Source organism: Aulonocara sp. 'chitande type north' Nkhata Bay, linkage group LG15, assembly GCF_057382095.1.
Source record: "Aulonocara sp. 'chitande type north' Nkhata Bay isolate Kocher_YH1m ecotype deep benthic linkage group LG15, A_spYH_male_GT1.1, whole genome shotgun sequence".
In the NCBI taxonomy this organism is placed as follows: Eukaryota; Metazoa; Chordata; class Actinopteri; order Cichliformes; family Cichlidae; genus Aulonocara; species Aulonocara sp. 'chitande type north' Nkhata Bay.
The window spans coordinates 12544732-12561098 of NC_141358.1; the positions used below are offsets into that span (position 1 = coordinate 12544732).

Sequence of the window (16367 nt, forward strand, 5' to 3'; positions counted from 1 at the left end):
ACAGCATTTTAGATTTTACAGCTAAAATAAAAAATTTGACCTTTGCTGTTTCTCCCAGCACAACGAGTGTTTCTGTTTCACTTCTACATCATTCGCGGTCACAGACAGCACAAAAAGCTACTTGATGACACCTCAGTTGTGTGTACAAAAATGGGAATGGCAAACAAAACTTCCATCAGCAAAGTAAATATGCAAACAGGAGGCCAATTTTTTAAAAAAAAAAAGGAAAAGCGGGTAAAATAAGCGCAGCAAATCTCCAGCTCTCTCAAACATACTGTGTTAACAGTGATGATGGTGGGGTGGTCACTGTAGGGTGGTAAGTTGGTTTGTTATGGTGGTGATGGTGAAGAGAAGGGGATGTATTTACCTTACGTCAAAATTTTGCCACATATTCAATATTTTTTAGCTTTTGCATTTTGCAACATTTGAAGCTTTAAAGATTAAAGTGTTATCTTCTAACAATGATGGTGATGACTGAACGTTTAAAGGTGCAAAACACAAAGTGGCAATAGGGAAGTTGAGACCATCAGGTAATACTGGTCGGTTTGGAGTTTTCCAGGGTGGGATTTGCAATACCTGGTTAAGAGCAGCTTCAGCGTTAGCCCCCGGAGAGGGGGAGCGGCAGGCAGGGGGAGAGGAGACCTCGCTGTTGGTACCCTCCTCCCCTGACTCCTCTGTCACAGGGGAGAGGAGTGTGTGGCAGCGGCCGGCTGTCATCTGACCACACATACACGCCGCAAAGAAATGAAACGCACACATCAAAAGAAGCAGGTGAAAGAAAAAAGGAGGGGGAGCCAAAAAAGAAAACAACCAGATCAAAGGGGAGAGGAGACAGAGAGGGAAAAATGAGGAGGGAGAAGAAGAAGAAAAAGCATAAAAATTAATGGGGAAGTGCAGGTTAGCCAGATTGAAGTGGCAACACATACTGCTTGATTAATTACATAGTGAGTAATCAAATAACACAGAAAGGAGACCCATTAGCTCACATTAATGACACTGATATGCCTCACTGAAATTCTTCTGCCGTAACACAACATTAAAGAGCATTGCAGAGGTAAAAGTCTTTGCTGTGTGAGCAAATGGACAAACATTAGATTCCACTGGCAGTGAAGTAGTTGCTTGGATTCTTTACAGGATACATCAGGATAAAGGAATGGCCCTCACCAGGAAGCTGAGAAATCACACACACACAATGTACACAGACAGTGATTGCTCACATCACACATGAACCCATACATGCTGTAGAGTTAGTACACACATATACAACAGGAAAAGGTTAAAGTAGTCCTACAGACAGTAAGAATAAGGTCTCTGACAGAAAAATCCAGCAGTATCAAAGCTCAGACTCGAACAAAGCATGGCTAGCATCTCTGTTAGCATGAGATAGCTAACAGAGACAGGGACTGGTGAATACAGCAGCAGCTGTCCTAGAAGTAGCACTGTTGTCAGTGTGCTTGCATGCTTCAGCAGAGGCAGAGCTGAAATGCGAGCCAAACCCTACTGGGCTGCTTTTTGGCAATGCGATGCAGACCTTAGTCTACTGACTCAGGACCTTCGGAGGACTGTTTCGCGGGCTTTATGATGCAATGCAAGGCAACTAAGAGCATTAGCACACCAGTATGTGTGGGAAACTGTTTGGTTTTACATTGTGAGGTTCGCTTGGTAAAACCACTGCTGTAACAATGACAACGTGCAATTTTAAAAATATCAGTAATCCATGTGTGACAGTTACCATACACGGAAAATGACAACGTTTAAACATACACACAAAAACACACACACACACACACACACACACACACACACACGCAGTAATATCCTGTTTCCTGGCCTGCTGAGACGAAACACACCACAAACAACAGTAGTACACCGGGAAGGCTCAGAAACCTGATTCAGAAACAGACTGAAAGGAAGTGGGGTGGTTACTAGTGCTAACTGTATGAAAAATAAATGATTAAGATGAGGGCGACAGACAGGCTCAGGCTAACATTAAGTGACAAACAAGGTACCAGTGACACACCAGAGGAACCTAAATAACATACAGAATTAATAAAAAATAAAAAAAACCTATTCAAAACCTTTTACAGTACTACTTCTTTGCTGTAGTGGGACAAAAACTTCCCACACACGGCCGGATTTATAAAGAACTATTTTCACCTACAAGAAGAAGGAGTCAGCAACAGATGGCAATGCCCTCACAGGGCCCTGAGCTCAACATCAGTGACTCCAGGATTACACGAAGAAAGAGCCTAAATCCACAGAGCAGGTGTGGAAACATCTTCATAAGGGAAGAACCCACCTGGGTGCAAGTGTACCAGCAAGAAGTGGTGCTGTTTTAAAAGGCAAGGTTTTACACCCGCCCCAACGACCTTTGAACTTGAACTTTGAATTAAAACATAATTGGTGACTAAAAATATTCATGCCACTAGTTTAAAACATGTTGCGTAGCACTGTATCCTTATCCAGCTGTTACGTAGGCCTGAACAGCTGCACGTGAGGGAGGGCCTGCTGTTCAGCTACTTCTGTGTGGCTCATTATTATCTTGTAAATGAACTGCACAGTCATAACTGTTACCGTGACCTTAATAGTGGAGAAGAAAAGGTTTGCAGATCTAAAAAATCTAATCTTAAGTGATATTATCAGACATGCATTAATGTGGTATAAGTCAAGGGTAACTAACCTAACTGGAGTTTTGTTAAATGAAGCACATAGAAACCTTAAAGGCCCCACTGGGATCCTTGGAGTCACTTTGGCAGTCAGTGGTATGTGCAGAAAGGGAGAGATGCTACAACTTATGCACACATGCACACACATCCTTGTAATGTCTACAGGTCTATGACTGTATATCTCCCCCAAAAACCAGAGGTTTTCCCACTCACCATGACTACAGAGGGGTGTGCTGGAAGCTGCTTGGCGTCAGCTGTGGTGGTGTCTGTCACAGCGCTGGGAAGCTCCTCGTCACTCAGTTCATCCATGCCGTCTGAAAAGCCCTCCACCTCGCTGACCGTCAGCAGCATAGTGGCGTGTTTGGCCTTCACCGTCAGCATCTTGCACTTGGAGTGGAGCGAGGCGATCTGCTCCTGGTAGCCACGGATCTTCTGGGCTAACTCCTGTCAAAACATTCCAAGCAAACAGAAAACACCACCCCCAGGATCAGGAGAGTGTGGCTGAGTCCACACCACAAGATCAATAGTTCCTGTTTAAATAGGATCCTGTGAAAGTGGGTGGCTGAGTTGGATCAGCCTTGAATGTGGTGCCGGTCTGAGAGGAGTAAGCGGAGCAGACGCATTCTCTTTGGCTGTCTTTGGTGTAAGTGTAGAAAGAGAATAGCACCGCCTCACTCTCCTTTTTTCCTCTCTGTCTTTCTCACTCTCTCTCTCCTCTGTATCTCTGAGCCAATCGGAGCAGCACAGAGGCGGGTGACTCAGATCAGCGCTGAAGCTAAGACAGGATGTTTGGTTGAAGCAGAGACCATAGCAGAAATACTTCAAAATCCCTCAGACACTCCCTCTGCTACACATACACAAATGGCAAGGAAAAACAGGAAGTGATCTCACCGAGCTGTACCCTCCCCCTCCCTTGCCTGCTACTGTCGTTCTCAGCCAATCCCTTGGGCAGATTACTTCTAACAAAAGGGAGCTGAAGGAGAGAGGGAGGGCGTCTGGAGGAAGAGTGACAGAAACGGTGTCAAATTACAAGTACGCTAATGTGCCAGCGGGCCAGCCCATCTCTGCCTTCCTCCTCCACCCCTCTTTTCACCCTCTGTCCCACAGATGGTCATTGCACTGATAATCAGGTCATGTGACTAAAGGGGACAGTGGAGTTGCAACTCTCTGCTGAGCTTAGAGATTTAACTTAGACATAAAAGTGCTGGCATGCCAGGCTGCTCTGCTGCGACAAAAGTGATTACAGGGTTGAGAAAATATCTGCAAATATCTGCAACACCTGGGTTAATATTTTCCAGGCAGTCAAACATTGGAGTAAGATATAAATCTGCCTGAACCGTGCAGCAGAAATTAAAACGTAATAAAAGAAAAAAATGTTGCCTGTGGGGAGACACGATGTTTCTCTGCAGGTCTTTGCATCTGCACTCCCCCTTCACAATCTCCTTCTCGGCATGGGAGATCTAACATACTCAGCAAAGTGAAACTGCAGCAGAGGCTCAAATCGCTCAGGTGAAAACCATCTAACTCTGGCATCTGTCTATGCAGATTATATTTACATGCACCATCAGATAAAACTAGGAATGTGCGTGAGTTGGGCTTGTAAAAGCACCACACAACATTTTCTCTGGATTGCTGTTTGGGAAAATGCATGCTTTGATCATGTTAAAAGGGAGATTAAATCAGATGTTTTTAAACTGGGATTTAGGGGGAATGATGGAAAGGGGTATTAATTGACCATTTATTTTTAACCAGGGTCCCTTGATGGCTGACAGCAAGGAGGTTTTGGGTTTGAATGTGCAGATTGACTTGCATCTAACTCCCACAGTCCAAAAACATGCATGTTAGGATTGGTCTAAATTGACTGTAGGTGTTTATGTGAGCATTGTCGACTGCCTGGCCTGTCTGTTTGGTTTAGCTGAGGGAATTGCCTGGGTGGAGCGTACAGAAGGAAGCACATGTGCATGCTGTGAATTCCCTGGACTACACACCTCTGTGCCATTCTCAAACAGGTGTAATAAGACAGACAAGCATTTGTACTGAAGAGCTGGAAGATTAAAGAACAATTCATGTCCAACCTAACCACTTTGACATTTGTGTTCTCACACTAGATTTACTCAACAATTTCAGGGCTCTATAGAAGCAGCTTTTGCTTATACTGAATGATGCAATGAAATGATAGAATTATAGTTTGAGTCATTTTAGTCAGGCTTTCCTAAGGCTAATTTAAGATATATGATACATTCACTGGTGCCACAACTTCTGCTTTTTGCCTCTGTGCATTGAAACATAGGACAGGAAACATAATGACTCAAGTTCTCTGTTTCTTTCACTTAACTCTTTGATGTTAAAAATACTGACCTCAATAGAAATGTCTGAATGTCTGAGGCATCAACTAATTTTTTAAGAGTCACACTCAATTTGGTTTACGGCAGAAGACTAAAATGTTGTTCTAGGAGCAAATCTTGTAGGGAGGGCCAGTGAAACCACTGTACAGAAGTTTAACCACACAATCCCTGAGAAATATATAAATATTAAAAAGCCAAAATTTCTATTCTACTTTACATTTTCCAAAGCCATTCGGATGGGAATCTTTGCAGGGCCAATTCTGGCCTTATTTTTGACAACCTTGGATAAGACAATCATAAAGCTGCATTTTATTGATAATGTTGATGATTTGGGGGTTACATGTTTATCACCTACACACTGCTGTTCTAATAAACCGAACAGATAAATGACAGAAAGTAAGGAGACCCTCATACCTCGTGGTGGTGTATCTGAGCCTGAAGTTCCTGTATATTATTAGTGGAAACGGGCCGGTCCTGAATGATCCGATGAGCTTCTTCAATTAATCTCTGGAGGTTCTTCACTTCCTGTTCATACTGCTCATACTGCACCACGGCCTCCTGTCAGGGCGTTAAGGTAAAATGAGATGAATGAAACTGTATTTACTATATAGATCCCTGAAGGAAATTATATTTTCCCTTCCCAATCTTCGCAGGAAGTCAAGTTCTAAACTTTTACGTTGACTCTCATATCCATACGCAATAACTGGTACTGAGCATGCTCATTATATTGTTGGTAAGCTCTTATTAGACAGAATAATCTGTATTTTTCATTTGCTGATATTGAAATAATGCAGGTGTGTGAGAGCTAAATTACCACGATTAGAATATTGTGATTACAAAGATAGATGTGAATGTAAATGGTAAATGGACTGGTTCTCATATAGCATTTTTCTACTCTATCTGTGCACTCAAATCACTTTATACAACTTGCCTCATTCACACATGCACTTTTTTCTATGTTTTTTCTAGTTATGTGCTTTCTATCTATCTAGCAACTTGGGGTTAGTATCTTTCTCATGGATATTTGGACTGGATCAGCCAGGGACTGAAGAACCAACCTTCCGATTAGTAGATGACCGAATCAGAAGGTCTGTGTATCAAAATGTTTTAGACAGCCTGTCACAAATTTGACCTTGAGCCAGAACAATGTGCCCACATGGGAGATGAACTGTTTCAGTTCTTGTTAAACATGATGTATTTGGTTCAAATGGATTGACTGATTTATTGGCTGACAGTCACTTGCTTCGTCCTCAGGGCTAATCTTCACTACAGTTGGCCTCTGATGGGGGCTTAAAGAAAACACAGACATTCCTGAGAAGGCTTGTTGAAACACTACAGAGCCCAGGTTTCAGAGCATCCACTCTTCAAAGCAATAACTCTTCTCATCAGCTGAAATTTCAGTGCTACTTTTAAGCGATAAAATACTAACAAAAACAATGCAACTGAAAAAATATATAATTTTGATAGTAGGGTTCTTATCACAAAGGCTGATAATGTAGTGTTTCTTGTCTCTGTCACTATGACTTTATATCTAACAGCTCATCAACAGCCTTCATAATACTCGGGCTGCCTTTTACCTGCAGGATGTTGCACTGCTGGATTGTGGTGTGTTGCACTTGGCTGGCTTCTTGCTGCAGAGTCTGAGCTGTGCGGCAGATAGGCAGACTGGCCACTACCTCCTCTGGCAGCCGGAGGGCGCTCTGACACTGCTGAACAGCAGCTACTTGCTGCTTAAAGCCCTCCATTTCCACCAGCAGACGCTTATTGAAAAGCAAAGAGGTTGATAATAAGACGGGAGATAGAAATGCTAGATGTATATCAATGGACGCTAATTTAAATGACATCTGCAGACTGACTGGACACAAGCTGTTTGCCAGTATTATGTTTGTGTTTACCTGTCTCTGTGTCAACTGCTCTCTGAGACTGAGCTTGTTAAGTTCAGGGGAAGCAAGTGTGGCCTGTATCTGATCTACAGCAGCATGGAGGCTCTTGACCTCCGCTTCCAGACGCAACATGTCCTGAGGAGAGATACAGACATAACAAATCAAGGGAAAGTATATGTGGGCAAAGATACAAGATAGAATGTAGCTTCTGTACACAGCAGTAATCAAACCCACATGAAAACAGATTTTTAAAAGTATCAAAGCTCCTTTGTGGATATCTAATGCAGCAAATGTTTTTTTTCCCTCAGTGCAGTTTGAATGATGAAGATAGTGGTGCCTCTCGCTTTAAAATGTATTCATTTGCAAATTCTAACTGACCTTAATGTGCATCATTGGAAAGAAACTAAATTACAAGTCGCTACAAATTAAACTCGTGCTCTGCAATCTAGACCCAGAAAAAAAATCTAACTCACAAGAGGAGTTGTAAACAGATTTCCAATGCACAGTGTTATTAGCAACAATCAGCAACAGACTGTCGTCTGGGAAGCAGCTGCATGGCAATCAGATTAGCGTAACAGATTACTGCTGCACACGCTAAATGAAACAGTGCCTTCCATTATGATGGAGTAATCTGTCGTGAATGACCATAAGGGGGCACTGTTGAGTTGTGGCTAAATTATAATTGACTCAATTTGAAAGGATGTGCACATGCTCTTATGCAACAGAGTGTGTGGAATTATAAAATGGGAATAGCCACAGTTTTTTTGGCAGCAATGGAGATGATGTGATCACGGGAAGACTGAGGCAGGGGGGTACTGCATAACTCCTGTAATGCTTTCTTAAAAGTGTCATGTACCTTAGCTGCATCCTGCAGACTCTGGAGGCGAGTCTTGGCAGTTTGCTGCAGCTCTTCTGTGCGTCTGCTGAGGTGTTTCACCCGCTGGCTCCACCCCTCTGTCTGCAACACATCCGCCAGCTGCACCTCCCTCTCCCCCATGGCCTCCAAGTCACCATGGAGACCTCGACACTCACGCAGTAAGGCCTGCCACCAAATGAACGCAAATTATAAGTCAAGGAGAGGAGTCTTCTCGGGTGTGCAGTTATACTAATTAAGGCCGGTCGACATAGTGTAGAGCATGACGTTTCACCGGAATTTTAAAAACTCGGTGCATCTAATTAGCTTCAACTTTGTGGGGTATCCACAGCTCCAGGATTAATATTTTGGAGGAAGAATAAACATGGATTTTAATAGAACCCATTCATCTTACACAACAGCAGCTTTAGGAAAACTTATAGCTATTCACAATCCCTGCTGGCAGCGCCATTAAAGCTCACCTGGTGTGCTCGAATTTGCTCCTGCAGCTGGGACGCAGAGCTCCAAATGATATTACCGGTGACCAGAGCCTCAGCTTTCTTTGTCCAGCTCAAAATGAATGCCTTCATGCCCTGATATTCCTCCACCTGTCTTTCTGCCTGCTCAACAGAAGACCACAAAGTCAGAGCAAATAATACAAAAACTACATTTAATATAATAATATTTAAGAGAATTATATGAAACAAATCATTTGGATGGCACACTGAACTGACTGCCCCCCCCCCCCCCACACCTTCTTCAGTCTGTTGGCTCTATCCTGGACCTGCTGCGAGGTGTGGTGCTGCACCTCTGTCAGTTTGGCTACAGCATCACCCAGCTGCTTACACAGGAGAGGGTTCTGCTCCCCAAACTCCTGCACAGCCACTCCCAACTCTGCCAGAGAGCAACCGCAGGATTCACACTCCTCAGAAAGAGCCTGGAGAAGGGAGGAGAGGAGGGGGTGAAAAAAAACGGAGGAGAAAGGAGGTGTAAGGAGGGCAGAGATTAAAGAAAGGGAGTTCATGAGCGAGGTAAAACTAGATTTAGAGTTTATTTTGAACACAGTCAGGATACATTTCAAGTAACACTCTCATCCTAAAAGCAGTAACTACTTAATTGTGACCCACAGCTTTAAAAGCGTATGAATGACAAGTTGTGGTTTTATAGCTTTCCTGGCGAGGAGCAGTGATTAATTACTAAACCAGAGGCATGTGGGATGTGCTCAAACTGCTCCTTTAAATGAATTTTAACTCCAAAGTTTTTTTTCTACAAATGAGTGAGGGAAGAAACATGCTGGGGAGACAAGAAGAAGAACAGGAGGCAAGGGGCTCAAACTCCCATCTGGAATACTCCTCTCAAAAGTGGGTCACTGTTGAAGCCAGAACTCAATTCACTCATTAACCTCAACATCTGCAAAATGAATAGCCGATTTAACAGGGGTTAATTGCTTGCTAATTAGTCAATCTGTCTGTTTGATTACTTTGGTGTCTTCTTTGGCCTCCTCCAGGTCGGCACCCTTGTCTTCCAATTTTAGAGCAATGGTCTTCAGCTTTGCCTCGATGTCCTGCAGTCGGGAGCTGAAGTCCTCTTTCACATCTCTGGTCTGCTGCACCTCCCTTTCCCTTGCCTGCACCTGAAGTGGATATCAGAAACACACACAATGTTTGTTTAACATCCCTTTTTGGCTTTTTGTTAGTGGCAGAGAAGTTACAGATAGAATATGTGTGAAGAAAGAGTTGCAGACAACATCCAACACAGAACTTTTGTGATTGTGTAATAGAGCCTTAACAATTAGACCACATAATACCTTAGAAATACACAGTTAAAAAAACATAGGTCAAATACTAACATAAACCTCTTGACAAGACTAAATGAATGTTAAACAAATCAGTGTCATATTTCATTGATAATATTCATACATGCATCATTATTAGAGTCAAATAATACAATAAGTAAAATGAGCTTACCTGATCCTCAGCAGATCCGAGAGCCAGCGCCACCTCAGCTAGCTGCATGCTGAGTTCAGAGGGCAGGCCAGCTTGGAGGTCCTGGTACTTTGATTGCTGCAGCTCTGTCATCCGCTCCACACTCTGACGTCTGCTGATCACCTCACCGTGTGCCGTCTACAAGGCAAAGTGTATGACATGAATGTAACATACGAGAAGCTGCACTTGATGAAATATACATGGTTATAATCAAGCTGAATGATCAACAATTAATCAAAAATTAAACTCCCGTTATAGCTTGGTCTTGTTTAACTTAACTAACTCATTTAAGTGTATAAATCTTTGTCAGGGAGTTAAACTAACTTCATGGAGACAAAGCAGTGATCCACCAATAGCAACATTTCATTATTGGTGATTTCACTTTAGAAATTGTTTGGGTGTTTTTTTAAATTTGTAATTATTACATGAATGACTACAAATCCCTTTTTATCATTTTTCCATTAATCTATCTATTTTTCACCACTTATCTGGCTCTTGGTCACAAGGTAGCAGACTAAGCTCTTCCAGCTCCCCCGCAGGACACCAAGGCATCCTCAAGCCAGCTGAGAGGAATAACCTTTCTAACTTGTCATGGGTCTGCCTCAGGGACGTGCAGAGGGGGGGGGCTAGAGGGGCTTGAGCACCCGCCCCTTTCCTGATGAGTGCCCAAAGTGCCCTTTTGTTGAGGCAACTTTTAAATTTTTTTTATTTATTTATTTATTTATTTTATGTGTGTGTGCGTGCGTGCGGAGTCCTGTCTGTGCCCCTCAACAATAATATTTAACTATTAATCATAGTTTTGCTAAATAAAAGGATCTGGCTTGCATCAGTCACATGATCACATTTAACCAATGATCGCCCTCGACGGCAGAACGCGCTGGTTACGAGCCGGGAACGAGCTCACAAAGAGCACGCGCATTTGTTGCGGTCCGGAGCTGTAGGAGAAACACAAGTTAACTCAGAGACACAGACTGATGCGACAAACCCAGTAAGTAGGTGTACAGCGCACACTGTAGTGTGTAGCACACAGGAGTATTAGCTTATTACATACACGTTGGTAAGCTGTCTTGTTGCAACTGACGAACTGAAACAAACGAGCGTGCTGTGTGTGCAACAGCGTGACAAACATTACCTGTCCTTTTATTAACTGCACAAGTAGTGCTGGTCATAGCTGCTGGCTACCTGTGTAAGGCTGTCATGGGTCTGTAGCTCTGTCACCGTTTTAGGGAACATATTTAGTTTTAAAGTAAGTTTCTGGGCATTTCCTGCCTTTCTGGAGGGATTATATTTCACTAAAAAACGATCTAATATGCATGTCCACATAATAATTATTATAATTATAATATATTAAAAAACACACGCTGTATTTTAAAGAACATACATTAAGAAGCAGATTATATTAGATTTATATTTTAAATAAGACAAAAGTTGGATTTTACAGCAGTAAAATGATTGTATCTCTACAGTTTAAAAATGTAATAAGCTTTGCCCTGCACAGAGTGGATAGTGAAACAAATGGAATCATCATAAATACATTATTTCATATTTATTACTTCCCCCTCCTCATTGCTTTATTATTGTAGCTCTAGTAATAAATAATAATGTAAGGATGCCCATAGTATATACAGTATTCTGAAGAAGGTCTAAAATGTCACTGTGTGTGCATGTGTGTGTTTTATTTAGCTGGATTTAAAAAAATATTACTCATGATATAACATTGTGCAGACATGGCTGGTAAGGACATGAGGAGGAAACAGTAGGAGCTGTATGAGGCTACTAAAGGCAGGGCTATAACATTTTGCTGTCATCATTTTATTATAGATTAAGTGCAAGAGTTGTTAGGTGTGGATAATTAGATTATAGTTTATTGCAATAGCAAGTTGTGCCTTGTTCTCAGATAGACAGCAAGTGGAGAGTGATATATGAAATGATGGGAAGGAAGGAAGAAGAGAAGCAAAGAGTGATTCACAGGCAGAGCCGAGTTTATGTCACAGTTTTTCGTTGCCTTATGGTTCCAAGCGCTGTCACCAATCTTTGCATTTTGTTATTATCTCATGAAACTTGTTTAATCAGCTACCATCTCTCCTGTGGACTTTTTAATGTCTACAGTCTCAGATCAACACAGCCCTGCCCTTCCCATATTAGATTCTTGATGAATGTGTGTTGTTGTTATTCAGCATGGTTCAATGTGCCCCTTTTTAACTTTGAGCACCCGCCCCTTTAAACCTCTCTGCACGTCCCTGATAGAGACAGGTTTTAAAGACTAGAAATGAAAACATGTGAGTCCTGTCTTTAAATAAAAATATATAATTCCCTATATTCCTATCTATTCTTGACATTGAAGCTTTACTCTTCTTGATATTGTGACAAAATACTCTTGGGTTAACCACGAGCTTTCTAAAAACTTGCATATAACAATTGTGCACCATTCATTCCTCATCTTTGCTGCCCATCATTACAACTTTGCTAATGATGGGCAGCAGGTTAGTGTCATGATGTCACCTCAGACATAGTTAAAAGCCCTGTTAACGTAGCTGCTTCTCGCCGGGTGCGGTGGCGCATGCCTGTAATCCAAGCTACCGGGAGGCTGAGGTTGGAGGATCGTTTGAGCTCATGAGCTCTGAGCTGCAGCAGGCTATGTCGATTAACACAAAATAATTATCCTCATTCAAAAGTCATGTAAGAACCTCATTGGCTTACGGAATGTTGATGTTATTTAAAAAATTCATACAAAAACATGACCTCATTCTAGAATGTCATGTGACAACCTCATTGGCTTATGGAATTGTGATGTCACAGGCTTCTGAATCCATAAATAGGGGTGAGGAGGTACAACTTTCAGTCCGTTATTTGCAGCACTTATGTTAGCAGCATTCAAACGTTCACCAGTAAAGCATTTTCAAACATCTGGATACTTTTCGTACTCACGGTATACAGACTCCAACATGTCTCAGAAAGAGCAAGAAAGACAAGAAGCTGACCCCAGCTCTATTCCATGGTATGAGTCCCTAGACCCTTACATCAGCTCTCTTCCTTGGGATGAACAGGTGGAATTAGAGGAAAAGCGATTGGAAGAAATGGAGAAGGAAAATCTCATGAACAGAGAAAAGATTAAGATCCTGACAGAAGAAAATGAGAGAAAGAGCGCTGAATTAGAAAAATTATCCTACCAGCTTCAGGAAAGGGAAGGTATTATTGAGGAGAAACAATGGGCTCTCCAAGATAAGAAGAATCACGAGCTCCAAGAAAAGCTTGATGAAGCTCTAGAAAAAATTAAAGATCTGCTCCAAAAGGAGAAAAAAGAGAGCATAAAACAGGAAAACATGGTCAAGAAGAACCAGGAGCTCCAAGAGAAGCTTGACGAAGCTCTGGAAAAACTGAAGGAAATCCACCAAGAAGAGAAGCAACAGTCCACACAGCAGAGAGACCTGCAGAGCAAACTCCAAGCCATGGAGGAAAAATACAAAGCGCTGCAGGTGAAACATGACAAAACTCTGCACAAAAGTCAACAGTTGCTTCAAGACAAGAAGCAAATGGAAATGAAACAGAAGGAAATGGACTCCAAGCTTGACGAGATGGAGGAAAAACACAGATCGCTCCAAATCAAGCTTGAGAAAACAGTGCACAGAAATAAAGAGTTCATTCAAGAGAGAGAGCAACAAGAAATGCTGGAGAAAGAAACAGACTCCCAGCTTGAAGTCTTGGAGGAAAAACTGAAAATGCTGCAACTAACTCTTGAGGAAACACTGCTCAAAAATAAAGAGCTGCTTCAAGAAAAAGACCAACAGAAAATACATCAGGAAGAAATGGATTGCAAGCTGAGGAACATCGAGAAACAAAATGAAGGCTTGCAAGTGATGCTTGATGAAGCTCTGGAGAGAAATAAAGAGTTTCTGCACGAGAAAGACCAACAGAAAATAAAAAAGGAAGAAATGGATTGCAAGCTGAGGCACATCAAGAAACAGAATGAAGGCTTGCAAGTGATGCTTGATGAAGCTCTGGAGAGAAATAAAGAGTTTCTTCACAAGATAGACCAACAGAAAATAAAAAAGGAAGAAATGGATTGCAAGCTGAGGAACATTGAGAAGCAAAATGAAGGCTTGCGAGTAATGCTTGATGAAGCTCTGGAGAGAAATAAGGAGAACCTCCAAGAAAAGAAACAAGAGCCCGTAGAGCAGAGAGACCTGCAGAGCAAACTCCAAGCCATGGAGGAAAAATACAAAGCGCTGCAGGTGAAACATGACAAAACTCTGCACAAAAGTCAACAGTTGCTTCAAGACAAGAAGAAACTGGAAATGAAACAGAAAGAAATGGACTCCAAGCTTGACGAGATGGAGGAAAAACACCGATCGCTCCAAATCAGGCTTGATAAAAAAGTGCACGGAAATAAAGAGCTTCTTCAAGAAAAAGACCAACAGAAAATACAACAGGAAGAAGAAAAACTTCATCTCCAGAGGAAAAATCAAGCACTCCAAGAATTGTATAACGAAACAAAGTACAAATCAACTGTACTGGAAGAAGAAAAGAAAAAGCTGGAAAAACAATGCTCAGCGATGCAGAGTAGCATCAATGAGATGCTGAGAAAAAATACCGAACTTGAGGAACTTTCTAAGACCTTGAAGTACAAAAACACTGAAATCCAGGCGCAAAAGCAAGAACAACAGAAAACACATAAAGACCTGCAGTGTAGACTTCAAGAAATCCAGAAGAGAAACCAGCAGCTGGAAGACATGCACACAGATGTGCACAAGGCAAAGCGAATAGAGGAGGCAACAGTTAAAGAACTGAAAGACAAGCTTAAAGAAAAACAAGAACAATTAGAAGACATGGTGAAAAGATGCAACAAACTTGAGAAAGAAAACGCAGAAACAATCGATGAGCTGAAAACCCTCATCATTGAGAAAAAAGTGCTGGTGGAAGAGTATCTGAAAAAGAAGAAAAAACGCTTCCACTGGTTCTGGAGGAGGGGCACTGCTGCTTCTCACCTGATGTAACCTCGTCTTCCTCCACCTCTATTCCATCTTCATTTCCCCCCTTCCCCTCCCTCCTTTTTTTTTTTTCACCCTCACCCCCCGACCAGTCCCGGCAGTTGACTGCCCCCTCCTGAGCCTGGTTCTGCCATAGGTTTCTCCTTTAGGTGTCTTTCACTTTAAAAGGAGTTTTTCCTATCCACTGTCGCCTGCTGCTTGCTCAGAGGGGATTGTTGGGGTTTTCTCTCATCTCTCTCTTTCATTCTTTCTATCCTTTCCCCCCCTTCTGCCTTTTCCTTTACCCAATAAACACAATTGCCCACATTTTACATTTGTTTGAAAAATGTCTTCATTCAACAATAATTCATCTTAGGTATAAAAACAAGAAATAGGTAATAGCTGCATGTGTGTTTGTGTGTGTGCATAATATACATACTTGTTTCCCAGAAAGATTTAATACTAGATGGATAGAGACCAGGGACGTGCAGAGGGGGGGGGGCTAGAGGGGCTTGAGCACCCGCCCCTTTCCTGATGAGTGCCCAAAGTGCCCTTTTGTTGAGGCAACTTTTAAATTTTTTTTATTTATTTATTTATTTATTTTATGTGTGTGTGCGTGCGGAGTCCTGTCTGTGCCCCTCAACAATAATATTTAACTATTAATCATAGTTTTGCTAAATAAAAGGATCTGGCTTGCATCAGTCACATGATCACATTTAACCAATGATCGCCCTCGACGGCAGAACGCGCTGGTTACGAGCCGGGAACGAGCTCACAAAGAGCACGCGCATTTGTTGCGGTCCGGAGCTGTAGGAGAAACACAAGTTAACTCAGAGACACAGACTGATGCGACAAACCCAGTAAGTAGGTGTACAGCGCACACTGTAGTGTGTAGCACACAGGAGTATTAGCTTATTACATACACGTTGGTAAGCTGTCTTGTTGCAACTGACGAACTGAAACAAACGAGCGTGCTGTGTGTGCAACAGCGTGACAAACATTACCTGTCCTTTTATTAACTGCACAAGTAGTGCTGGTCATAGCTGCTGGCTACCTGTGTAAGGCTGTCATGGGTCTGTAGCTCTGTCACCGTTTTAGGGAACATATTTAGTTTTAAAGTAAGTTTCTGGGCATTTCCTGCCTTTCTGGAGGGATTATATTTCACTAAAAAACGATCTAATATGCATGTCCACATAATAATTATTATAATTATAATATATTAAAAAACACACGCTGTATTTTAAAGAACATACATTAAGAAGCAGATTATATTAGATTTATATTTTAAATAAGACAAAAGTTGGATTTTACAGCAGTAAAATGATTGTATCTCTACAGTTTAAAAATGTAATAAGCTTTGCCCTGCACAGAGTGGATAGTGAAACAAATGGAATCATCATAAATACATTATTTCATATTTATTACTTCCCCCTCCTCATTGCTTTATTATTGTAGCTCTAGTAATAAATAATAATGTAAGGATGCCCATAGTATATACAGTATTCTGAAGAAGGTCTAAAATGTCACTGTGTGTGCATGTGTGTGTTTTATTTAGCTGGATTTAAAAAAATATTACTCATGATATAACATTGTGCAGACATGGCTGGTAAGGACATGAGGAGGAAACAGTAGGAGCTGTATGAGGCTACTAAAGGCAGGGCTATAACA

At 41.8% G+C, this 16367-nt stretch overlaps 2 protein-coding genes across 2 annotated transcripts in view; one reads left to right on the top strand and one right to left on the bottom strand.

Annotated features, from left to right (window-relative positions):
• The window catches only part of syne1a (spectrin repeat containing, nuclear envelope 1a), a 131232-nt gene that overhangs the window by 33308 nt on the left and 81557 nt on the right, over window positions 1-16367 (bottom strand). The window contains exons 85-94 of the mRNA XM_086264230.1: window positions 9715-9870; window positions 9228-9380; window positions 8502-8684; window positions 8230-8367; window positions 7751-7936; window positions 6907-7029; window positions 6589-6771; window positions 5426-5569; window positions 2880-3110; window positions 577-717 (exon numbers count right to left, since the gene is read on the bottom strand). Coding sequence (XP_086120356.1) covers window positions 577-717; window positions 2880-3110; window positions 5426-5569; window positions 6589-6771; window positions 6907-7029; window positions 7751-7936; window positions 8230-8367; window positions 8502-8684; window positions 9228-9380; window positions 9715-9870 — 1638 coding nt within the window. The remainder of the gene's footprint in view (window positions 1-576; window positions 718-2879; window positions 3111-5425; window positions 5570-6588; window positions 6772-6906; window positions 7030-7750; window positions 7937-8229; window positions 8368-8501; window positions 8685-9227; window positions 9381-9714; window positions 9871-16367) is intronic.
• LOC147312637 (uncharacterized) lies at window positions 12368-15031 on the top strand. Its single transcript, XM_086264231.1, has one exon. It carries the CDS (start codon window positions 12594-12596, stop codon window positions 14724-14726), a length of 2133 nt encoding a protein of 710 aa, XP_086120357.1. The 5' UTR covers window positions 12368-12593; the 3' UTR covers window positions 14727-15031.

Excerpts from the sequence above, each read along its gene's own strand:
- LOC147312637 (XM_086264231.1), top strand. The coding sequence starts at position 12,594 with ATGTTAGCAGCATTCAAACGTTCACCAGTAAAGCATTTTCAAACATCT.